Source organism: Diadema antillarum, unplaced genomic scaffold (genome assembly GCF_040938485.1).
Source record: "Diadema antillarum isolate AM-2024a unplaced genomic scaffold, OU_Dant_1.0 scf00000151, whole genome shotgun sequence".
Classification (NCBI taxonomy): domain Eukaryota; kingdom Metazoa; phylum Echinodermata; class Echinoidea; order Diadematoida; family Diadematidae; genus Diadema; species Diadema antillarum.
In genome coordinates, this window is record NW_027271040.1 from 2178490 (window position 1) to 2206374 (window position 27885).

Sequence of the window (27885 nt, forward strand, 5' to 3'; positions counted from 1 at the left end):
ATACTTATACTGTATGTGCGGGACTTCCGCGAGTGCGACGTGCGTAAAAGTTTGGGACGAACATCTTCGGACGTCTTGACCCACAAAGGTACGTGAAAAACGCTGAAAAATGATGTTAGTTTTCGAATTTTCGACCCATTTTATAAAACAAATGATGCACAGGATTATTTCGTGGCGTTAGTGTAGGCGTAGCTCACTCTCGGGTATTTACAATGTAGTGCAACATGCACTCGGCTTCGCCTCGTGCATGTTTCACAATTGTAAATACCCTCGAGTGCACTACGCCTACACTAACGCACTCTATCCTGTGCATCATTTGTATAAAATGTATTTTTTAATATATGTTCTTCCTATAGTTACTGTTCTTCTTGTTGATTTTGAAGTTCAACATGACGACTGAGAACTTTCCGATAAAGTACTTGATTTTGGAAAAAAAAACCAGATATGAACACATTTACACCACAGTAGCACCAGTTGGTGTGGTCTCCTATTGACACTGGGTGGGTGATATACCATTGACATTAACACCAGCAATATCAACTCAACACCCTGCGATGCCATTGTGGAATTAACACTATAGCGCATTGTCAAAAATATCACCAGCTACAGTGTCAAATTAACACCACGAATTGCCAGTTGAACATACTTTCTACACCTTTGGGAGTGGTCCTCTATTGACACTTAATCTATTTTATATGTAATACCCATGGTGTTTAATCTAACACGGATGTTTTTGCAGTGTTTATAGTTGTCTAAATCAAAATACAAACCTCAAATCCATAAAATATAATACTATGTAAACAAAATATGTATTGGAATTACATTTAGTTAGTGCAACTATGTGATCCGCAGATTTTTCAGAAGGTATACATTGTATGCTATTTTCATTGACGTTAGATTTATCAATAACTTCTTGTACATATTAATCTCTATTACATATACTCACAGACAGAGTCATTCCATAGTGTATTTACGAATCTATGCTGTACATTTATAAAGATGCAATAATTTTTGAAGAAGCCTGCTCGCCTGTACCGTGAATGAATGTTAAACAAGAACAAAGAAGTAAACCATTTAGAAAGCATTTAGAAACCACACATTAAAATTCCGTTCACAGTCGTCACTGTAAAAACATCCACTACATTTCGAAGTACTTACCAAGAAGGACAGTAAAGTCGGTTGTATTCGTCTCATTAATGCAGTGAGCGGCAGTGAGAACCCAATTCCTTGCGATCAACGTACCACCGCAGTCGAAACGCTATGTATAGATAGGGAAGGAAAAATAGCAAAAGTTTAAATGGTTTCAATCACACATAGTCATGTCATGTTTCCTAAAATAATAATAATAATAAAAACTCTCCTCTCTCTTATATACTTCCCCTGTGCTCTTCATCCATTGTCTATATACTGAATGCATTGCATGCACATCACAGCACATGCATGGCATGCACAGCACGGCTTAGCACTCACCTCAGTACAATATTATATAGTAAAGAATGCCTATTGAAAACAAACGATAACTATTTTGAATCTTCCCTCTATCCTCTTTGATCTCACAAATTACAAAGATATTTTCGATTCAAATGATCATTGATTCTATTTTGTAGACACGTCCGTTTTAAAGTTATGTAAATCGAATTTAAGCTTCGAATTTTACCCCGAGGCCTCGATCCATGTCGAGCTGCTGCTTATGATCGCGGTCTCCTGCTTTATCTGTTATAACTCAATTACAATGTATAGAAATGTTCACTTCTAAAATTAATTCATTAAAATCCCCCTCTTTTATTTGTTTTTCCTGAAATTCATTTATTGCAACGACATGACATATTCTGAATGAATAATCAGTCATCATTTAGATAATTTGTACAACTTTTAATTCCACGATTTCCTTCTGAACATTCATTGTGAATGGTGTTATGCTATATACGTCTCATACATTGAATACTGTCATGTTCATAGTGTATGCACGTACTATTAATTAATTTGTAAGACAGTATTCTAGCTTATGCGTCGCGTAATGTTGATTTCTAAATCTATGTATTCTTTTGTTATGTATAATTTGAAAAAAGACAGAAATAAAACCAAACCAAACCAAACCAAACCAAACATTGAGGAGCCCATATAAATCATCATATTTTAAAAACAATTTGAGCGATCAAAATTTGATTTACTCATCCATAATTTACAATATAAACTATACAAGTGCAACTTCATACCATGTTCACGTTAACACATGCATGGACACTCAAGAGTAAAATCAAACATTCAAAACACAACCAATTTGGTTTCTTACCCAACCAAAAAAAAAAAAAAAATATAGAAGAGCTTGTATCCCTTGCATTTTTTTAAATAGAATATCCTGGCAATTTCCGACAGTCGGGAGACATGTAGGCCTACGTCCGTTGTTGATAATCATCTATTTACGGAAAGGAGGATATGCTGTAGGGCCTATATACTTTCATCTAGGAAGGCATAGGGGCAGCTGAAGGGAGAAATGCAAGTTGATGATACCACTACCTCAGCTAGTCTTCATGATGGGGCTTCACCAATACCATTCTTTAGCCAAAACATACGAAACTTCCTTAACTTCTAAATTCCAAATTCTACATAGGTCAAATTTTTCAGACATTTCCGCCACTGTGCGGTTGTCTTCATGGCCGGTGCAACGTTCCACTTCAAGGTTTCATCGGCTAGCAAAACAAAAACGCTCTGGTACAACTTGCAATTGGCAAAAACTTTACCACTTTCTAACTTTTTCTCTATTGTCCCCTCCGGCAACACGTCCGGTGTGAAAATAAATAGTGGGGAGGGAAAAGGTGCTGCCTCAAAGTGGTTGCACCCTATTTATTCCCATGTATTTTGCAAAAAGTGGAAGGGGAAGAGCCCATTTCCCTCCCCCCCCCACTCCTTGCATCAGATATGGTCTTATGATATACTGTTTGTTGCAGTCCACCAGTATAGTCCCGAATAAGGGGCAGAGCGCAGCACTCTTAACACTATACCTGTTGTTCATTTCTCTCTTTAAGATTATCATAATCAATTGCTCTACTATATCCTGTACATCAATATCCCTTTTTAATTCAACAATGATCATGTAAAATGGTTATTCGGTTTTTGTTCAAATCATTTATCAAAGCATTTTAAGGGATTCTTGTTTGAAACGTGAAGGAAACGTCCATTTACAGTGATTGAGTCAATCAAGTATTTTTGAATAGAATTATAATGCGTGTTCGCTGTATCAGGAAACCAAATTACATTCATAGAATCAATGAAAGGAACTGTAAGATGCATTATAATACTCTTTACCCTTTTGCTGTGAGCCCCCGCCATCCCCATCATTTTCGTTACTGTTTGTTGATATCTGAGATAAAAACCAAAACGCGCTATACATTATATAGATGATGACTGGCGGGGGAGGGAACATATCGAATGTTCCATCCGAAGGGTTTGAAATGCTACTGAGGGAGGTTATAGGCCCCAAGACAAAGTCGAGAGACTTAAAGTCTCCCGAAATAGCATTTCAAACCCTGAGGGAGGAACGTTTGGTACATATTCCCGACAACAAAAGTCATCATCTGTTACTTGTTATATGGGTCAGTCAAGTTATCACACTTTCGTACGCATTACAATAATCAATCATCTGCTTTTTCACAGTGTATGGAATAAGCGAATTTATCCTATCAATTGCGTTAAAAATATGATCGTTCAATCGTTTGGTATCGTTTGTCATTTGTTACGTTAAAATGTTTTCACATGGGAAAACATTATAAAAGCTTTCTGCCCATGAGCGAACATAACCAATGTGCCTCCATCACGTGACTGTGTTTAGCCAATCACTAACCAGTATTTGACTAACCCATTTAATATAACACATTACTATCCATACAGAGGATTTTTAGAGCCCAGATACAAGTGTTATTTTGTCAACGCACCTCATAACCTCCGACCCACTTAGAAAGTTTGTTGAACTCGACCAATATTTTTTTTTTTTTGCCGAGGCGACCAATATTTAAGATATTGGACGGCAAAAGGGGGATTCCCCCAAAAGCTTTTATAAACTGCATCGTGATTGGGTGAGATATACGAGATGACCCGAAATATGAAGTAAAAACGTCTGTGATGGGTCAATCACGAATTAACTAGAATATCGTTTTCCTAAAATTCTGTGTTTATACAAATTTCATATATTAATCAGTTAAAATTGTCCTTCAAAATACATAGATCACTGTTCATCTGGGAATGAAGAGGATTAACTTGCACTGAAGAGTATCCCATGTCAGGCTCAAGTATAGTAGGAGACCATACAGCACTCAGAGACAGAAAGGGTAGGTATAAATATTCTTTGCTAAAATCCTCTTTAGGATAATAATGATATTACTGGATGCCCTATTTTTGGCTAATTCAAGGTGATATTGGACTCGCTAAGCAAAATATTGGACTCGTCTTCGACTCGTCCAATATTTGTTCATAGCTGGTCCAATTTTTCCTTGTATTAACCTCAAGGCCATCCAATGATATATATTATCATGCATATATGACGTTTTAGCGGCGCATTAAAAACGCGTATTGTAGTTTGCTCAATTTTTACCGTTCAATATCAGAGCATATTGAACGAAACGCATAGGCCAACGTATTAATTCCCCATAGGCAACCGTTGTTACCGTTCAAGATCACACCATATTCAATTCTGTCTCGCGAGCGCTTACAGAATGTGAAAACGCTTGCTAGGCCTACTAGTGCGCGTCATTTTGTTACAATTAGCAAGCGCGCAAACAACTTGCTAGTTGTTTGTTTCATACACAGTTTTAGGGGCTTCCCCTTTTCAGCGCTGGGATGTTACTGCCGAGTGAACTTCAAAGACGAGTAGACTAGAAGGCGGGTAATGTTGTGCAGTTTGTGCTTACTCTACTTGATTGTATAGATAATAATAATTATATTGGATGGCCTTGATTCATGGGATACCAGGGAATATTGCACTCATTAGGGTCAATATTGCACTCATCTTCGATTCGTGCAATATTGGCCCTAACTCGTGCAATATTCCCTGGTATCCCATTCATAGCCATCCAATATAATATAAATCATCTATATAGGACGTTTTAGCCGCGCATTAAAAACGCGTATTGTTTTCCGCGCAATTTTCAATTCAATATCAGAGCATAATGAATGAAACGCAGAGGCCAACGTATTAATTCCCCATAGGCTACCGTTGGTACTAGCCGTTCAAGATCACACCATATCCTCGTCTGTTGCGCGAGCGCTTGCTGAGTGCACAAACGCCTGCTACTAGTGCGCGTCATTTTGTTACAATTCACACGCGCTCAAACATCTTGCACCACGCAGTTTTCGGGGCTTCCCCTTTTTTGCGCTGGGATGTATCTGCCGGTCCGAATTACTGAGTAACTTCAAAGACGATTAGACGCCCGGTATTTTGGTACAGTTTATGCTTCCGCTACTGGATTGTAGATGATAATAATTATATTGGATGGAATTAATTCATGGAATACCAAGGAATATTGCACTCATCTTCGATTCGTGCAATATTGGCCCTAAATCGTGCAATATTTCCTGGTATCCCATTCATAGCCATCCAATATGATAAAATTACCTTATCGCCGTTCCTGTCATCTTTGTAAATTGCCGCCATCCAGGGATATTCACCGCCACCAGCTTTCAAGGGGGGCGGATCCTCAAAGTTAGTGCCAGCCTTCCCGCACTTACTATAATCTGTTCAATGAGAAAGATCACTTGCATACTAAACAGTCGTCTCATATGATTCTAACCGTATCCGGGCAATTACCCCAGAGGGCAAGTACCCCCCTGGCTAAATATTGCTTATTGGTAAGATTGGAGTAAAGATTAGGGTTAGGGTTAGGTTTGGGGTTAGGTTTAGGGCTAGGAGTTTGGGTTAGGGTTAAGATTAGGTTCAGGATTAGGATTAGGATTAGGGCCAGGGGAAGGGTCAGGGGTAATTGCCCAGGGGGTAATTGCCCTAGACCCGATTCTAACATTACTTTATAGTCCCCTAAAGAAAGAAAGAAAGAAAGAAAGAAAGAAAGAAACAAACGAACGAACAACAAACTAGGGAAGAAATTCCTAGCACATTCAATTCAATTCAAAGGTTTTATTTTCACTTCTTTCAACAGAATGTACAAAAAAATATAGATTCGACATGCGTTTGAAGGAATGATACATAGATAGCAAAGAATAACATTTGTCAATAATCATTACAAAATTAGGCATTTTTCATACAGACATATTTATACATTTTGCGAAAAAAAAGTGGAGGTACCCACTCAAAAGACTATGCTTGTACAACACGGGAACCTCACAGGAGGGAAAAAAGGTGAAAACTTAACTACAAGTGTGCGGGATGAAAAAGGAAGTGGAAAAGGGGAAAGGGAAGAAGCAGAAATACAAGTAAAGAGACGAGACAACTAAAAACAAAAAGCCTAGATCATTCGATACATTCAAGATCAAACCAACAGAGACTATTGGCCATATTAGAAGTGTAGAGCGTTGAAAGCGACGAGAAAGTGATATATACAACTGTATGGAATTGCTGATAGCAGAACATATTATCTGTTCTGTGAAGGCACGTGTAATAATGTACAAGTTTGCAATAAGAAAAACAGGGGGTGCGATGCGGAATTCCGCGAAAGACGCGATCTAACAAGCCTATGAAAAATCAATAGCATCCTGGTGCTTACAAAACCTACTTACTGAAAAAGATAAACAAACAAAATTAATTTCTTTCTGTTACATTATAAGACTTAAGAAGGAATGATTTCAATCTTTTTTTAAATGAAAACAAAGAAGGAGCATTTTTTTTTTATGTCTGGACTAAGGGAGTTCCAGAATCTTGGGCCTGTATGATTAATTGGGCAATAAACATTGCTGCACAGTCATATTTATCCCATTTCCATTCTCTCTAGTTTCTCCAAAATACTCGAGAAAATTGTTTATAATAGGCCGTATGGATTTTTATGTCAGAATGATTTCTTCAATTCTAATCAATTCGGTTTCCGAACTAATCGTTATACTGATCACGCTCTAATGCAGTTATTTGATAAGAGTATCGAATGCCTTGGCAGATCGTTAACATATGATTGGTATATTTATTGATCTGAGCAAGGCATTCGATACTCGTGACCTCAAGATATTATTATATAAGCTACGACACTACGGTGTCCGGGGTATTGCACTTACATGGTTTGAAAACTATTTGTTATGTAGAACACAATTTGTTTCCTTTGATTCAGTATCCTCCACTACATTACCTGTAACATGTGGAGTTTCCCAGGGTTCAATCTCAGGTCCGTTATTGTTTTTAATCTACATTAATGATATTTCAAACGCATCATCTATGTTACAGTATATATTATTTGCTGATGATACAAATGTGTTTTACTCACATACTGACCTAAACCACCTAGTTACTACTTTTAACAATGAATTACCAAAATTATCTACATGGTTTATAAGTAATATATTGGCACTTAATTTAAGCAAAACTAATTTCATTCACTTTAAATGTAAAAAAGTTGATTTACCAGAATATGAATTGTATATTAATGGTACATCTCTTGAAAGGAAAACATCTAATGAATTTTTCGGTGTGTATATAAATGAAAACCTAAACTGGGATGATCATGTAAGACACATTATTTTGCCTGTATCCCGAAACGTTGGTCTGTTCACTATTAAGCTTCAGTATTTTTTTACCACCTCGTGTATTGTTTACCCTGTATAATGCTTTAGTCCTGCCATAATACCATATCGTATTGCAACATTATTTTGGCAACCCACAAGTATAACACAGACCGTGTACTTCTCCAGCAGAAAAAAAAAATCGAGTGTGCAGTCGAGCACGCTCTCGAGATCACACTGACCCATTGTTTTTCCAGCTTAGAGACATAAACTTTCTCCAAAAAGCTGTGTTTACGTTTTCAAGTCAAACTTCTTGCCTCCAATATTTAGCAGAATATTTCATTCAAATTCAAAGATTCACTCTTGGCCCATTCTCAGTAAGAGTGTGCAAATACGGAATTTTGGTGTCGCCGACATTCCATGACAGTTTGCGGTTCCCTGAAACCTATTAGATACTATCTAAATGTTTATAATATATCACGAGGACATTATTTGTTAAAAACAAACACGATCAAATGCGGTTGTCTGCTTTTTTGTATAAAATTTTGCTGTTAAACTTCGTTAAGACCCCCAAAACGCAGTGTCGCCGGCTATTTTAGAATTATGTTTTATTGCTCCTCTCCGTCCACAAACACACTTTCCAAATATCATTTGCATGGACGATGAGCATATCATATGTGCTAATCACAATACTCGAAAAGTTCCAAAATTTTTATTGACTTCTTTTTTATAGCCTTTTGAAACCTGTCGCCAAATTCACCGCCAGATACGTTACCAGTTTCTTTAGTGTTACAGCATTGCGAAAATAACAAGACTATGCAATGACCCTGTGTATATGAAACCCTGAGGATATAACTCATACATTGCAAGTACTTAGATGTGCGACAGCTTTTTATTGAGAATACGGTACAATGTTTGAGATATCGGTTTTCTACATTTTTATTTGGACAGATACGTTACATACATTTCACGCCACCCACTGCGACAGATATTGCAATGTCAGACAAATTATATATTACACAATACTCCTCGGAATGACGCATCGATTCAACATTAAAGTTCAGTACAAGTGAGAGATATTCGGTAGATATCGCTCTCATAATAACATGATCGACCATATACGTTACCACAGATACGTTACCCCAGATACGTGACCGAATTTTGCTCATTGGTCTTGTGTTTCCAGGGGATCAAATCTGGTCAAAATTCATCCCTGCACATTACATGCTTCGTTTTGTTGGACCTCAGGATTATATTCTTACACCAAAAGGACAGGGAGGTGAAAAAGAGCAACACTTCCACATGATTTTTCTTTCTGCGTCAGTGTCTCACAACTTAATGCCAAGTTTTCAGACGGATACGTTACCACATAATCAAAATGCTGAAAAAATTTTTAAATGTTTTGACAAACAAATCATTGTGTGCTCACAAACTCAAAAGTTCTATTCTATAAAACCCAGCCACTTTCATATTCTATGCAACAATTTTTAACGTTTATTTTACAAGACGAAGCTATGATTTAGCATATCAGTTTTTTGCTTTTCAGATTTAGCAGATACGTTATGTATTATTCAGGGCACCCACGGTGACAAATAATGTTATGTAAAACAAAGTGTTCATAAAACAATTCTGCATGGAATGACGCTTCCATAAAAAATCAAAGTTATGTTCAAATGAAGAATATTCAGTAGAAATTGCTCTGTAACTTCACCGACAGATTAATTTACGGTACGCCAGATACGTTACCTAACTTTGAAAGAGTAAAAAGTAGTTTATGAAAAGCTTCCGAGAAAAGTTTCAGTGTTCTGTTGCATTATTTATTCTAATGTTTTTCAACATATGAAGAATTACTCAAGATTCATTGATAAGTTGAACAATTATTTATTCACTTTCAATAAAAGAGTTGAGCCAAATACGTTACCATAGATCAAACAACTTTTTTGTATATCGAGTTCATAGAGACTGTACCTACTTCCTTCTAAGTGCCTGCAAAAATATATTTTTTAAACCTTATTTGCATTATCCATCAAAACTTAATGAATATTCATAGTCAGAGGGATAAATACATTCAGACGTAAGATGAGAATATTCTGTGAATGAAGAACTCAGCTCTCACATTTAGGGCTCTTTTCCACTACATTTCATCGTTTAAATATTACGTACAATGTTTAAAATGGTTAATTTGGGCTTACATCATTCATTTTTACATCAATTCATAAGGTAAATAATTAAACAGGTGATATTTATTTCTTCATACACAACTAAAATTATTAGTCATATTTTACCAGATACGTTACCAAAGGCAATTCGATGTTTTTCAATAGTTATTTCCCCGGGAAAGCAATTTATATTTGTTTCCTGTGCAAATTCCAGATTGGATCGTTCCCTTTGCATGATTTGTGGCATTCGAAACTTTATTTGTAAGCGAAGTTTGTTAAAAATACAAAGTGAATCTTAAGGTTATATTTCATTTCAGCAAAAAACATATTTCAACCTACCACACAGAAATAATTTCTACCAATTAGCAAGGGATGACAACGTCTTTACCTCTTGAAAAAACCCAATATCTTTAGGGGGACAAATGTCTTTTCCTGAACAGAAATTGGATCAAAACAATGAATTTAATTCGAAGTTAGGAGTCCATTACAACATGTAAATTTGCGGTAACGTATCTGATTGGCGATCAAAAATCATATATGATGCTCTATTTCAAGTCATTTTTACTCAATGAATGGCCAACATTTAGAATGTTCCACTTTTTGTTTCGTATTTGACCGGTTTTGAAGTTACCAAAACACATCTTTGAATGTATTACTTTGTGGTTGATTTTTCGGTTTTACTCACATGGAATTGAACACTTAATCTGAGAATGGCCCTCTTATCCTCCCAGACAATCCAGAAATTTGCATTTATTTAACCCCAAAACCGCACTCGCGCATCATTCTATTAGACACTCCGGCCCTGACACTTGGAATTCCCCACCAAAATTAAAAACATGACCACTATGTATTCATTTAAGAAGGCTGTAAAACTTCACCTCCTTAAACAGTGTATATGAACATGTACGTGATATACATGATGCATGACATATTGTATGTGTGCACACATATATCGATTTATTTATCTATCCATATATATATCATGAATATGGGTATGTGTAAGTATAGGATAGGCCTAGGTACATGATGTATATTATATGAGCGTGTATATTATGTATGTCTACGATGTGCCTTACTGCGCACACAAAATAAGCACGATATATTTTATTTCATGTCAGATTACTTATGTAGAGAATACTTTATAGTCACACATTACTATTTTCATAGTGTATATTCGGTCATTACTCCGGCAAAGGCAACTGAACGTGTTAAATATGATATTATCATACTTATTACCGTTACTATTATTGTAAAGTAGTTGGAGTGGTACACATACACTCTGTAATTTTCCCTTTTCTCCCATTTCCCTCCCCCTACCCTTCCGTATCTCCCTCCCTCCCTCTCTCTCTCTCTCTCTCTCTATCCCCTATTCTATCCAGAGTAGCTAGCATAGAGTCTCCATATAACCGTCAAGCCTCGGTTTATTTAGGAGACCCTTCTGTTTAATTTCCTAAGCTGTTTGTATTTGTCTTGTATATATAATTGTACTAAAAACTATGTGTCGATATACTGTTTCTCATATGACTTGTACGTAATTATATCTGATGTAACGGAATTAGGCAAAAATAAATCAAATCAAATAAAAAAGATCAATATGTGCGACGACAGATAGTGATATTTGGAGCTGTGAAACCTTTAATTGGTTTGTTTTGTTAAATTTGCTTTGTTTATTGTTTGTTTTTCTGGGCGGGAGGGGGTGTGGGAGTGTGGATGTGTGAAGCCAGCTGGCTCGGGCTGGGGTAGTATTTGTGGTGTGGTTGGGTCAAGAGCCAATATAATGATCAACCTCCTCCCCGGGTAGAACCTTCGGAAGGACCTGGGCTTTGATGTGTACGTTTTTGAATTCTTTGTTTGATTTTTTTTTTAATTTTGTAGCTTTCTAAAGAGCCGAAGGCGTACGAGAGGGGGTGTAGTGCCTCGTCGCTCTTGTCCATCTTTCAAAATCCTGCTTCTATAAAGATGGTGATAAAACTGGCACCACTACATAGCATGATCAGTGATTTCTGCATAATAGCAGTAACGGGTACTCTAATTCTATTTTGGCATTAGACATTGTTTTAACAAAATATTTCATAAAAAGTCAACACATTTCTAATCGCAATAAACTATATCATCAAGTTCCTGAAAAGTCATCAAATTTAGACATATGATAAGAAAGCCATTTATTTATTTTTTTCCTCGAAACAGTCATCACCATATTGGTAATTGTGTGACAACCCTATACAAGATTTGGTAACTATCATTGACTATTGTGGTTAGTTGGGGGGGGGGGGGGAATTTCATCAAACGTTTTGTCAGATTGTATTTTTTTCCTGGCAAACTGTTATAAGCTACTGAAATTCTTGCGTATGACTGACTGAGAGTAAATTTTTGTCCGACAAGTTTGTCGGACGAAACGCTTCATGAAATGTCCCCACGCCCCGGTCACCCTTCGTTCTGCATAAAAATCATGATTATGCGTGAGTATGTATAGTCCTCCAACGATTGTGCCTTTCGGACTGAATAACCTTATACAATAACTTTTAGGGGAAAAGACGTCATCATGGATAAGGCACTGCTGACATCTCCTATGATTTCAAAGTCTGAAAACATTGTGAAACTTTGAAAAAAAATTATTATGTCCTGTTTTGATTATTTCTGTATTATTCTGCCGGGTTCGACCATATTTACTAAGGTCAACTTGATAAAAAAATAGAAACGCATGTTAATGTAGATATATTTAAGAAATACAGAGCACACTGGAAATCACTGCAAGGGTGAACTTCTCTCGGAAAAATTACTACGTTTCGATTTTGGTGCCACACATCTCACTTGAGATGGAGATAAGATAATGATATTCCTTAACTTATACTTTAACACAAAGAGGAGTGTACACATTCGTAGTAACAGCATCAAAACGTAGAGATTTATTGATCTCACAGACCTCTTCAGTCTTTCTCTGTCTTCTTTTTCTCTGACGTCTGCTTATTCATTTTTTTTTTTTGGGGGGGGGGGAGGGCGTTGGTTGGAAGCATCCCGATTATCATCATACAATATCACACCATGCTCACGTTGATTTTAACAGATGGCGTCCAATTTGCATATGGTGGTTGCTATTCATAATATTTGGAACATTAATTTCCATGACAACAGTTACCTCAATTAGGTCTGATTGCAATGAAAACCCTAACAACCTGGTTGTTTGAATATGTATTCTAATGTTTAAACGGAATTCCCGTTCAGTTCAAAGTTAATCTGAAAAGAAAGCCGTATTTAAACTTCGTACGACCGACAGTGAAATTTTGATCAAAATGGGTTGAAAACGTGGGAATTCAGGAACTTATTATGACTTTGAGCAACACAGTTCTGGAAAAAAATTATTATTGATATGCAAATGATGAGCTACAGATATAACCACCGGAGAACTTTCTATTGATCGTGTACAGAAAAAAAAAAAAAACACGCATAAACACAGAGAAATAAATTTAGATTTTTCTGCTGTAACCATTTAAAAGAATGTTACTCCTTGGCTAACTAACTTCAACATGATGATCAGTCAGATAAATAAGGAAATCAGATTGGGCTTTATATGCATATTTGCATTTTACCGCGAAAAAAGAGAGAAAGAAAGAAAAATTGTGAGGCGGAGAACTAACTTGTTTGCATACGTTTCCCCATGTTTGCATTGTTTGCACAATGACTGCCTTTAAGTGTTTTGTTGAAATTAGCCAGATTTCTGTTTGATGTGATGAAATGTATGTTCACTGTTCAGCTTATGCCTAAGTATGAAATTAACCTCTTTTGTATTTGTCCAACTAGAATTCGTCCAGAATTCTCCTCTAATTTCAGGCCTGTAACTGGAGGGGGGGGGGGAGGGGTTCATGGGGTTCCGCGGACCCCCCCGCCCCACTTTTGCCAGCATTTTGAGTCCCCTTTGTATTGCTTAGTGTGTGCAAATAAACGGAATTGAAGTCACATCTCATATAAACTTGAATTAACAAGGTCCACATTTTTCATTATAAACCCCACCCCCCCCCCCCACGATAAAATTCCTAGTTACGGGTCTGAAATTCAACGCTGTACATGACGTGGATGATCAGTGCTGTATCGAGAATCTAGTACGCACCTCTTTCAGAACTGGTGATATTGTGTACGATCTCGTCAAGTTTCACGTAGTCCTCCAGATAGTAAATGTGATGTTTATGTGGCATGGAGGCGATGGCCGCCAGCTTCTCTTTGTTCACCTCTGGCCCCAACCCGATGCAGAGGATCTCCACACGATGGTCTCGCTTCAGTTCATCGGCAATGTGATCTGGTTTGCCGCCCATGTTGTTCATGCCTGACACGCGCCAAGCACACACACACACACACACACACACACACACGTATACATACATACAGAAAAAAAAATATGAAAGACCAGTTACATGTATGACGATCTGGGTATCAATGTCAGAATTTGGCCTAAACTTGTTCAACCGTCTGCCCATTTTTTTTTTTGATGCAAGGGTTGCATCAACCAGATTTGAATTCAGCACCCCAAATATCCCCGAAATAGGGTAAAACTATCCATTTATATTCATTTACATCTTATAAGAAAATTTTGGGCGGCCATTATGGATATCTCAAAAAGTCGAGGGACGCACGAATTGTTTCATCCATACATGGATCCAGCACCCCTGAAATAGGTTATAACCATCTTTTCCCCCCCATTTTTTCACCATTAATAAGATAACATAATTATGGGAATTTCAAATTTGGCATCCAACTTGAGTATCTCGAAATCCTCAAGAAATCAAACGTTGCATCATGTAGATTAGGATTCGCCACTATTTGAATAAGGTAACACTTCACGCCCGTTTCCAAATATACAAATATCAAATATACAGGAATTTCAATTTTGACAGTCATTTTGGATGCCTCAAAATACCGAGGGATGAGAGAGTTGCCTCATCCACATTTATCCAGTACCTCCGAAAGAGATTATCAACATCTTTGTTTTTTTCATGTGTGTGTGTAAGATCATGAAGATCAAAATAAAGGAACTTACACAAAAATATGCAAAATATAAGTAAAAACTAAGAAAGCAGTATTACTTTAAACTTCAAAAAAATTTGAATATGATTGAAAAAACAGTCGATGGAGACCCTCAGAAAGGAACATCCAATAATTAAGAAGAAATAACATGAAATTCGAAAAATTACACAAAAACATGTCTAGAGGTATTTTTGTTCAATCCAAAGCAAAATTGATTGAAGAAAGAGGAAAATTATCGAAATATTTTTGAAGTTAGAATCGCAGAATGCTAAGAGAAAGGAGATCGATGTTGCTTTGAAGAAATTTAAAGTTATTGTTGGTGAGAAACTGCATTCTAAAAGAGAGTTATCTATTCATACAGGTACAGCAATTTATACCATTCAGACCAGCAATTGCCCAATTCTGATGAATATTTGCAGAAATTTATCTTCGTTACTTTGGAAGAAAACTACACTTTAAGATTTAGCTTATCATCCTTTTTAAACAACAATATCAATATATCACGTCTTTAGCTATCGGACTATACTATTTCTGTTCCCTTCATCCAAGCTGGTCTTTAATATAAACACAAAATGTCTCATATTCAGCACTGAAGCCATCACTGCCAAGGGGATTTATTGTTCATCGACATTAAAACTTGAAAGCATTCTTTTTCTGTAAGAATCCCCAACAACTTGACTCTTTTCGTGACACATTCACTTCTTGTCCACAGGATGTCTGTTAAATTTGTGCAAATTAAAAACGTTTGACTCATTGGTACTGTAATGATTAATGATTGGCGCCCTATATCTTTTTCATATATTAATTACAGAATATCTACACGGGCATTAGCAGAACGTTTACAAAATGTAATTCCAAAATCATTTTTTTTATTAATGAAATGGGCTTTGTTTGCTTGTTTATGTGTTAATTTTTCCTCTGGGAAGAAGGCTTGATAGCCCATATTCAGCTATGCTAAGCTGGTCTTCCATGGGGTTCAGTTGGATGTGGGGCGGCAGCACTTCACCGGGTTAACACTCTGCTCTTTGAATAAATGAAGCGGGATCTTTTACGTGCATGGGTTGTGAATCTCTCACACACGGGACCTCCATTTTATGTTCTATCCGAGGGACAGATTGTTTTGCCTCTTGCTAGAGGAGACGATATGATTACACGCAACATTGCTCAATCCAGACTGGGTCGCTTGGGTCCGAGACAGACGCGCTACCGACCTGAGCCAACTCACCACCTCATTGCCTAACAGAACTCAGATTGTCATGGCTGTCTCAAATGTTTTAATCATTCTCGCCCCTGAGGAAATGTTTTAAAATGGTAATTTTTGGCTTCAGAAAACGGCAACACCTCCCACATGTTTTGTGAGATATTGCTCCTCAAAAGATACATTGTATGTCTTCTTCATGCAAGAAACATGAAATCCCATTTTTAAAATGAAGTTTATTGATTCATTGGGCAGAAATGCCTCAAATGGATTTGTTGCAGGTTAGAGATATTAGTAAAAAATGGATCAACAGTAATATCAAATTTTTGAAAAGAAATGCTTTATTACTATAAATACTGGGATAAAGATAGCGGATAATGTAATTGTAACAAAATTTAATTTGGGGTTTGATAAAACCCAAGTTCATAATATAGTTTGCAGTCTTATGATTTATTGTTAACTGCTTTTTTTTCAGTATATCAGAAACTTATACTTTTTTCTTGGTTGCATGAAATAAGCAATCATAAAAATGAAAATGAAATGAACAGTTAAAAGATAATTGAAGTGTCAAAAAGTTTGTCATTGTTTTTCTCGGCAAAAAAGCCAAAATATACTGTACTATTATAACAGAAATGAAAGTTTCAGAACCAAAAATGTCAACGTGAACTCGATCTGCGGTATACTTTTGAATGGATGTCAATATCTGATTCTAAATTGTCGAATCGAAATTCAGTAAGATAAAACAGTTTGATTTCAAAATGATAGATAATATTTTATCTTTCAAAGATAATTTCCTGAAAAAGAGAATAACAACAAATGCACGGTCTAAATTTTGAAATGAAAATGCACCTTTAGTGCATTAATCGTTGTACTGTCCGAAAATCAGACATTATCTCGGAAAGGATTATTGTCTCTAGTTAATTGTTCAAGATAAAACTATTATTGTAAATGAGAAAATTATAATAATCGGGTATGAAATTTGTAAGGATTGTATTTTTATCAATGCAATAGTCAATTTTATTGAATATGCAATATATTGAAAAATACACAAATCAGCGTTTTACTGCATCATTTATTGTAAAGGAATTCAAATTAGTTTCAGTTTTATTGTAAAGATATTGCCAAAAAGGAGGTATTCGAGCAATGGATGATAAAAGCCGTTACACACAAAATTTTCATTTGAAGTAAATTGAACTTCAATATCATTGCAATTAATATGTGGTAGTATTGGCCTTTGCATGACTATGAATAACTGATTTTAATGAAGACCCTCAGATTGAGGACAAAAAACGTTTTTCCTTTTCAAACTTTTCACCATTTATAGGGAAACATAATCATGGGAAATTCAATTTTGTCAGCCAACTTGAATATCTCACAATCCCCAAGAATGCAAAAGTTACATCATCAGTTTTGGATTCTCCACCTTTTGGATAAGGTCAAACTTCATCTCATATACAATATAATACAAGAATTTCAGATATTGGAGGCCAGTTTGGCGGCCATTTTAAATATCTCAAAACCCTGATGCAAGAATAGCATCATCCAATTGAAATGGGGTAAAATCAGGCGGACAGCAAAACAAGGTTTAGCCTCTGTCACCCAGGCTATGTGGGAAGATATTGGTTAGGTCACTGCGTCGTAGTGGTTTGGGTATAGTGTCTGAGAATGTTAGGGATCCTGGATTTGAGCCTGCTCAGCGTGCACGTCGACAACATGTTGTACACAGAACAGTGTATTCCTACTGTAATAAACAAGAAAATAAAACTGAGTTTGTTGCCTATACCTATTAATTTGAAATACGTATGCAGTCTGGAAGGGGAGTGAGACGAGATTTTCTGATATCTCTTGACCGAGTAAAAAATAATAAAAGGCATGCATTCAGACCCTTAAGTCGATTTGCTCCGGTTTTTGGTAAGCCTGTATCAAAGTCATAAGAGGTGGAGTTCCATTGATAAGAAAGAAAGATATTGGCCCTGGATGTAGGCCTACCTAATTTGCCTGAGAGAGAGAGAGAGAAAAAAAAAAGAGAAAATTAACACAACACCCACACTTTCAACCAACTTCAAACGTAAATTACTAACCGTCGGTGATTAGGAAGAGGAATCTTTTGTTCGTCAACGATGCAGGTTGAGATTCTGAGCCGATTGATACCTTCGTCCTAATCGTCTCAAGAGCATCAAAAATACTGGTTCCTGAACCTGAAACAAATAATTCAACAAAGGCTATAATTCTGATCTCCAATTAAAAGTTTCAATCAGAAACGATTTTAGCATTTCGATCACTAATTCAAAATCAACACTGTGGGCGCTGTGGCATAGTAGATATTACTCCGACTCCCAATTTGAGGACCCGAGATCGATTCCCGTTCGTGGACATCCAATTTGTCATTTTTGCCTTAAACTCTTCCGAAAGTATCATGTAACGATGAAACCTCAACATGGTATCGAAGTGCAAGAACGTTTTTTTTTTTTTTTCACAACATCACTGGCTACATTCGTTGTGTGTGTGTGTGAGTGTGTGTGTGTGTTTTAAACCGCTATCACTTATCAGCGACTGCAGGAATCAAGATTTAATGTGTATCTGCATGGCATAAACAGTAATCATATCAGGGCTGAGCATGCAGGAAGACGCTTATCTTATCAAAATCAAGCTGACCTATTGTATCTTGTGTGTACGTGATATCATCAATGAGACGATTGACTTGATTCGTCGTACTGCCGCTCTCAAGTCCAAAGGCAATATCCGATTGGCTCGCGTACCTCAACGCACCTATGCGGGCTCCCCCTAGCGATCCATTTTGAGATATCTGTGAGTTATCAAGCAGAGGAAGGATTATATAGGGGAATCGACGCATGAAAACCTGCAGACAACGTGGAGGAATCAATTAATTAACATTGTTTTTAGCAGCGCATCGGTTACATTAGCTGCTGCATTTCACATTCTCTGCATGCTGAATCTTCAAAAGACATGATGGTTGGTCATTTACTATGTTATATAAACACACATTATATCATTTTATCTTTTCTTCTTTTCTTCTCTCTGTCGATATATACATATATATATATATATACAGCAAAAAAAGAAAGTTAACACTTTTTCAAGTTTATATTTCTCATAGAATATTTGGCTAAAAATTAATGTATTATATACCATATTGAAGGTAATTTGATTTGCTATCGGTCTAGTAGTCAATATAAAGGAAAACTTTCAGCATGAGTGAACACCTTTGCTTTTCTCTTCCAAGGCACAAAAGCAAAAAATAAAAGAATGAACAAGTTGTCATTCATCTGCAAGTGCTCTTCCATATTACAATAATAACAAAAGACCAATTTAAGACAATAAGATACATTAATTAAGTTGCAAAAATAAACCTTTGATAATTGATATCTTTGCAGCCTAAAATATCAACAAAGGCCAAAAATAAAGGAGAAAAAATGAAGAATCTTTGGTCAAACCCAAACTCAAATGAAATAAGAGAAGAAGCAATATGAACAAAAATGGTAGAAATTTCAATTTGTTTTCAAACGAGGACAATTTTAGATGATATTTGGTCTTAAATTTATCTCATGAATCCTTAGATTACTATATAAAAAGAGTAAAATAAAGAAATTCTGTTCATTTAATAATCTTTATGCCATTTCTCCCTACTTTAGTTTCCCATTTTCTTTTTGTTTGCTGTTATAAAGTGATAAAGAGAACAAACTTTTGTTTTTGCTATTTAATTCATGTCTCTCATTGTGGTAAACTGGCTTTTTGTTGTCATTGTTATCTTGAAGGGCATTGCCAAATGAAAGACAACTTGTCAAATTTTGCAATTTTTACTTTTGTGCCTTGGCGGGCAAGAATGAAAGTCTTCACTCATGCGTAAAGTTCCCTTTTAAATTAACCTACTTACATGATAGCCAATCAAATTACCTTTAATATGGTATACAATACATTGATTTTCATCAAAATCTTCTATGAAAAATATGACCTCGAAAAAGTGTTTACTTTCTTTTTTTGCTACGCTCTAAAAAAACCCGAGTCAGAACTGACCCGGAACTGGGTCCGTTGGGGTCATACACCGTTCCGGGTCAAAAATGACTTGGAATTTGGTCATGAAGATCCCGAATGGGGTCACCCTGACCCAATTCATGACTCTGAATTGGTCATATCTGACTCCATTCCTTGTCATTTCTGACCCGGAACGGTGTATGACCCCAACGGACCCAGTTCCGGGTCAGTTCTGACTCGGATGTTTTAAGAGTGTAAGTGTATATGCGTGTGTGGGTGTGTGTATGTGTATGCATTATACTTTTTTTTATTGCTAGTCTAATCTTCAATTCAATCTATCTTAATTGAATCTTTATCTATGCATTATACTTTATATTGATATTAATATGATTATCATAATGTATACAAAAGCGTTTTCGTGACTTTTAAACAATTATGTATTCAGGAAGCGGAAGATATGAATTTGTAGATCCTAGTGTTAGAACAGCAAGTCAGTGACAACCTTACCATGGGGAGAATGTATGTACACAATGTGATGATAAAAGAGCAGATGCAACATAAGCAGAGAATTACATGTAGTCAATGAAGTTCAGTGGAATAAAGGGTAATAATAGGTAATCATATGATGATTAAATCTCTAGAAAGGCCAGCTTTTTCAAGTCCATTTTTGATTTTGTGTCACGCAGCAGAATAAATCCCAGCTGCAGTAGAAGCAGTAACAAACAAACAAACAAACATACATACAAAAAAGCAGCAACAAACAAATTAAAACAGAATAAAACAAAAAAGGCAAAAAGAAATAAACCAGCAAACAACATAGAATACCTTTAAAACTAGACCCTTCGCAAATCGTTTGGCAAGTAAAAAGTTATAATCCCCGATGCTCCCCGAAGAGTCGAAGGCGAACCAGATGTCGATGCCCCGGCGGTTATTAAGGTCAATGCTACGTCGACGTCTGCTCCCAGCCCTGTTAGTGTCGTTGTTCGATTCCCACGAGCCACTTTCAACGGCAATCTCGTCGAAAATTTCTCCCAAACCCTGGTTGACGATGGGTGCTGGATCGAACTCGTGCCGTTCTGTAACAGATTTGAGTATATATGTGAAAGAGAAACGTGCTTCCAAAGCATAAAAGGAAACCAAAACCTAAATATGAATATTCTAATTCATGAAATTCTTTCATTGAGATGTTTTCATTGCAACTGATTGACAAATTGCCCTTATACGTCGATGTAGGACAATTTGTCAATCAGTTGCAACTAAATATGAATGTTTAGTGAGTAAAAGCATTAATATTAGGAAGATACATCAATGAAAACTTTTAGGAAATCTGTTCAAAAATTATATCCGAAGTTTTGGCACCGTCTCTGCTGGGTAACGAAATACCTTATGAAGTCATTATGGACGATAACATAAAGAAAACAAATCTTAGAACAGTGTAGAAGGTAAATTCCACAAAGTTACATTTCTGGAAATCCTTACTCTCCATCAACGTGTTACTGACATAAACTATTAGGATAATTTATTGTTAATATAACAAAGTGAAATATATCTAGAATTTTCTGTATATCTAACGAATTTATAACTTGAATCGATTGTCTGATTTTTCTCACCCTTTCACGGATAAATGCTCTATTCATATTGGTTCTTTCACTCAATCCACATTATCTGGGGTTTTACTTTCCTTTATTCTATGTTAGAGGAAATCCACCCAAAAATGAATAAAACTTTAAAAGAAAAAGAAAAACATTGCCTAAAGAACAGTGCAAAAATGACCACAATCGGATGAGAAATAACGAAGATATGACATTGTGAAATTTCACTTTTTTTTCCGAAAAAAAATCTTGACCGGTCCTGATATTCAAATCAGCAAGTTTACGATGTCATTCTCTCACATCTCTTATTCATGTTATATACGGAAATGACAAAAATCTCAAATTTCAGCTGCATAAATACAAAATTTGTCTTAAAACCACCCAAAATAAAAAAAAGAACCAACATAAACTCTGATATATCTTGGTATGGATATATGCTTTATTGCATAGCTGAAAATACAGATTTTTCCAAATTTCTTGTGGAAGATACATGTAAAATTGTGAGGATAATGACATCAACTCACTCATTAGAATATTCATAAGGACTGGTCAAGAAATATTTTCCGAAACTAGATATATCGCTACGGCGACTGATATGCCTCCGCCATAATGCATGGTTCTCCTAATAGGTCTATAGTACAATGTTTTGACAATGTGTGATGACAGTTTCACACAATTGGCAAAATATTAAAATGACAGGTTTGACACAAACGTGCTGAATGCTCACTTTCCTAGAACTAGGTTCAATTGGATGAATGATGAAAATGTCAGAGCGCAGGTATTTGGGAACTGATGATTTTTACTTGACTTTTGACCCTTTTATAAGTTTATGCATTGAGTAATTTTCAAGGTATTGAGAAAAAGTGTAATTTCAGTATCAAATGGGAAAATAGCATTATCTAAACCTGGCCTTTGACCTTTGACCTCACAGTTCCAAAGAGAATCACTGTTAGGTTGAACATACATGAATATGTAAGTTTCATGATGATACCTTGAGTTACTTTTGAGATATGGAGGAAAAAGTGCAATTCAGCACTTTCACTTCACCTTTGACCTTTTGACCTTTGGGCAAGAAACTTCCCACAGAATATATATTGGGCAATACATGTATACATCAGGTTAAAAAAAACACCTTCAGGCATTGCATAAATATAAGGAATGTAGTGATATTTTGAGGAGTTGACCATGACTTTTGACCCCCTGACCTTTGAACCATGACCCCCAACTTCCCTAGATAATCACTGCCCATTGGAACAAGCATATATACTAAGTTCCATGAAGATACCTTGAACTATTTGCGAGATATGGAGAAAAACATGAATTTTGAACCTTTTTTTTCACAAAATGACCTGTGACCTTTGACCTTTGACCCCGTGACCCTAAAATCCAAACAAAGTATTATCCCCCCAGGATATACCCTCATACCAAGTTTGATGTAAAACCACCCCACGGTTCTTGAGATATCGACAAAAACAAAACGGGACGGACGTACGTACGGAGGGACGGACGACCCGAGAAACATAATGCCTCCGGCCACTTCGTTGGCGGAGGCATAAAAAGGTGAAATTTCAAGATGTCACATCTTCCTTACTTCTCATCTGAATTCTGTCATTCTTGTATCTTTCTGTAGTATTTTTTTCTTTTAAAGCTTTTTATTTTCAATCGTCTCGTCTCTTTACCTCTATTTCTGTTTCCCCTCCCTCCCCTTTTCCCCTTCGTTTATCCCGCACACTTGTAGTTAAGTTCTTCGCCTATTTTCTTTTTCTCCCTGTGAGGTGGCCGCATAGTACAAGCACAGTCTTTTGGGCGGGTACCTCCCCTTTGTTCGCAGTATGTATAAATATGTTTTTCGAAAAATGCCTTACTTTGTAATGACTACTGACAAATGCTATTCTTTGCTATCTACATATTATTCCTACAAATGCATGACGAATTTATACTTTCCATACATTCTGTTGAAAGAAGTGAAAATAAAACCTTTGAATTGAATTGAATAAGTTCCTTTTGCTTTTGAGGTCGATTTCTTCTTAAATAATCTTGCGTTCATGTCAAATGAGCGTAAAACTCGGCACGATCTCTATGCCAGTCATGGAAAGTGACTACAGTATTTAGAGATGTCTCTCATTCGAATGGCTGCCATGAGCAGACAGCATTGAGGTAGTCCCCACCAAATTTTATTAGCCTTTAAAGGGCAATCCAGTCCAAATGTAAAATAATCTGATAAAAATTTGAATGAAATCGGATGAAAAATTATGAAGTGATGACATTTTGAAGTTTTGTTAATTTCTGCATACAGTTCGTGTACAATGGATATGAATATGCGAATGAATGAGCTAATCATATCATAACCTCACAATTTTCTATTGATCTTGCACAAAAAAATGACAAAAAAAATCATTGTTCTGTCATTGAAATCTGAAACATGATGTTATTCCTGATTGAATAACATCTGAATAGTAATCAGTTTGGAAAACCAGGATTTGAGCCTCGGGCATAATGGCCTTTGAATGAAAAACTGGAAATGTCAAAATTGTATGCACAAACTTAATGACAAGTTTTGAGGGTATGACATGCTCACTTTGTCATTTTCATATTAATATTGACCTTTAAGAACTGTTTGCTGAAAAGTTAGCGAAACTTCAAAATGTCATTACTTCCTTCTTTTTCATCCGATTACGATCAAAATTTTCCTATTGAACTCGTAAATTTTACACTTTCTTATCAGACTAACTTATATTTGGACTGGATCTCCCCTTTAAACAATAACACTTTAAAGGTCCAATTTACCTTTGGGAGCAGTGATTTTAAAAAATGTTCAAGATATCACATTTGATACATATGAGTAGGTCTGTTGTATCACAAAACATCCTACCATATACAATTTTTTCAGTAAAGCCTGAAATATTAAGAGATATCAGTATTTTCCTCAATAAACCATAACTGTAGACAGTTTAATCTGGAATCATTCTTATCATAACTATTGTTCACATTTTGTGCATTTAACAAAAATTATATGGACTCAATTTTATACAGTGGTTGTTTCTATCCCTAATTCACATTTTAGAACTATATTGAAGCACTAATGCTGGTTTTTTTTTTTATCTGCAAATGGTAAATTTTGTCTTTAGGTCTATTAGTGTACATCTCCTTGGCTTATAGGCCCTAGTGATGTAGAGTACATGATTGTGTTCCTTTTTTTTTTACTGTATATCTGACTTCATAGATGCAGATATATCGGCATACCCAAACATCTCGGCATTTCTCCGGTCCATTCTTCATTTCTATTACAGAATCTCTCCCTCGACCCGACCATTTCGTAGCGAGGTTCGTTGTTTTTGTTCACATCATGGTCGCACCGGAAGTACACCGTCTCGCCGATCCTGAACTGAGGTTCTACTTCCTTTCCTCCACTCAGGGAGTACATTGACCCGTGGATTGGGTTACCGAGCGCTCTGCATTCGTAATCTGAAAAATAAGCACAATGAACAATCAATCAAACAAACAAGAAAATAACTTCCAGCACGTTTTGATATAATGATGTATATAATTTGCATGTATTTGGTGCAAGTACAATAAACACATTTCTAGTAGTGGGCCATCAAAGTTCTATAGAATAGGTAGATTTTTACAATAGCAAATATACATACCAAATCGTGTGTAGGAACATTCTAGTGTTTTTGACAATTTTCTAGAAGGAATATGTGAAGAGTTTTCTTTTTTACCTCCTTCTGAATCCCCCATGCTACTCACACTTTTTATTGTAGGCCGTTTGTATTATAACGTGTGTTTGCTTGTGTGGGAGAGTTTACGATCTGTTTTCGCATTTATTACGGTATATTGGCAATGAATTAGCACCAAAATTAAAAGGGACAATAATATTCGTCAACACTTTTGCATCACATTTTAATAATCATCTTGTCGTCCTGTCAAATCTGATAAGGATGATATCATTTTAAATCAAATAGACATTCGTAAAAAAAAATTTCATCTTGAAGGGATCGTATAGTTTTGGTTGAAACCCAAATGTAAGCTTTTATTTTTTTAAAGTGAGATAATGGCAAACACTTATGAAATATGAAAGATCATGTAATTACATGAGAAATTTTATGTTTATTTGATAAGAATTGGTTTTGAAAAGAATGACATATGTAAAATAGAGCAATTGCAATAAAAGGTAGGACCCACCTTATATTACGATTGCTTTATTTTACAAAATTGCTCTCAGGATGGTATGCTCTGCATTATCTCATATGTGTTTTCTTGGTATCTCACAAAAAGTTAAAAGCCCAATTCTCATCTCTACCCAATGGTTGTCACCCCTTTAATACGCACCCTCTCTGTGGCATGACGTGAGCGTGCCGTTCCATGTCCCATCCGCCTGACACACCCGCTCGCTCGATCCCAACAACGTGTACATGGAATTGCACCTCAGTGTCATCTTCGTACCGATGGTCATCGAGGTATTAGAGAATGTCACGTGTCCATTTCTTAAATGATCTCGTCCTGGGTAGGGACACGTGACCACTGCAAACCACAAAATGAATGAGAAAAATGGAAATAAAAAAGGAACATAACCGTAAGACAGAAATGTAACTTAATGGAAGTTGCGTTTACAGTATCTCTCAAAGCATGAATAGACGACAAGCGTTATTATCATCACCTTCCACACATCCTAGCAGACTATTACCCAGGAAAACATAGCAAACATTGCACTTGGTGAGCTTTGGGGGACTCCCGGGAGAGTAATGTGGTATCCATTATCTCCAACTGGCAAAATTCTTTAAGAAAAACAGGTTTAACTTTTCACTTTTATACCAGTGTCACACTGGGAGCGCAAGACCAAAGACCAGAATGGTTCTTCCATTGCGACACTGGTCTGAGTGAAAGGTGAAAAATTGCACTCGTAAAGGTCCTCACATAAGCACTGTATGACGCTGGTAAAAGGTGCACAATTAAATCTACATCTTTTCTTAAAGTGTAATATCTGCCAGTGTTATACAAAATTATACCACCCTCTTTCCCGAGGAAAATTAAAATGTGAAAACAGGCCCCAATTTTAGTCCTCTCTACACGCTGTCCCCCATTTTCAATAAACAAACTTGAAAGTGCATTCGTGCATTTATAACATAATTTCTCAGAGTATTTCTGGCTTTTGATAGTAAACATTTTTTTTCTTCGAAGATTCTATTTTTTGAACGTTCTGTGTGTCCGTGTGTGTGCGTGTGTGTGTGTGTGGGGGGGGGGGGGGAGCACCCAATGAACAAATTTGAAACTAGTGTTACCAATATACTAACTTGCTCCAGAGAAATCATGTTTTGTATTATTATTATCATCATTTTTTTTTGGGGGGGGGATGAGAAGCATGGGGCCCATTTCTTTTTAATCCTCTATTACCCAACAGGGATGCTACCTGTCAACTTTCGTGAATATTTACCATGGGGTTTTCAAGAAGATGAAAATGTAAAAATTTGGCACCAATTTAGCCCCCCCCCCCCTCCCCCATCGGATCTGTCATTGACACACCTAAAAGTGCAGCCACCAATGTGACTCATAAAGTCATAGTGTAGACTGTATATTAAATCTCTTTTTTTGGGGGGGGGGGATTCTAAAGAAGGAGATCATTTTATAAAGATCCCTCAATATTGGGGCTTTCAAGTTTGAGGAATCTTAAACCATTTATTGAACAAATTAAGATCCTCCCTAAGAATTTTCAAATTTTGTAAACAAAAAGTTTACGCATGACGGACGCCGAACGATGAATGATAACATTAGTTCACTTAAGCGTTTGGTTCAGGTGAGCTTAAAATCTTTCACTTGTATAATCGTTTCAAGTAACTTTAAGACAATCATGCTGCATGTAATTTCAATTCTTCTAATACATAATTTTTGAACAGGTATTTGAACATTCTAACAAAAAAAAAATCGGTTCATCCGTTATTGCAGGCTACATGGAAAATCAGATCAAATAAAATAAGAATAAAAACGTATGATGAAAATTATGTTTTCGTTGTTTAAGAAGGATTCATAATCCAAATACAGTATTAGAAAAGGGGAAGAGATGTAGGGAGAGAGAGAGAAGGGTGAGGTGCATATAGGCCGAAAATCTGCCAGGGACTCAAATATTGCTCCACATTGTGTTCCTAATCACGAGTCAAGATTGCGGAAGAAGTAGATATCATCATCAATTCGTGTTGACGCTTTTCTCGGGGCCCTCCTTTGAACCTGACCTATTACTGCAATGCCTTTGATCTGGTTTTCCTTGGAACGATTCTCTTTG

General features: G+C 36.3%; 2 protein-coding genes across 2 annotated transcripts in view; both read right to left on the bottom strand.

The window, feature by feature from the left end:
• Positions 1-27885, bottom strand: part of LOC139721915 (complement factor B-like) — a 143012-nt gene that overhangs the window by 17542 nt on the left and 97585 nt on the right. The window lies entirely within an intron of this gene.
• The window catches only part of LOC139721806 (complement factor B-like), a 48945-nt gene that overhangs the window by 9982 nt on the left and 11078 nt on the right, over positions 1-27885 (bottom strand). Inside the window, exons 7-14 of the mRNA XM_071633129.1 lie at positions 25941-26132; positions 24852-25073; positions 20842-21092; positions 18699-18829; positions 18105-18253; positions 13915-14127; positions 5609-5727; positions 1159-1258 (exon numbers count right to left, since the gene is read on the bottom strand). Coding sequence (XP_071489230.1) covers positions 1159-1258; positions 5609-5727; positions 13915-14127; positions 18105-18253; positions 18699-18829; positions 20842-21092; positions 24852-25073; positions 25941-26132 — 1377 coding nt within the window. The remainder of the gene's footprint in view (positions 1-1158; positions 1259-5608; positions 5728-13914; positions 14128-18104; positions 18254-18698; positions 18830-20841; positions 21093-24851; positions 25074-25940; positions 26133-27885) is intronic.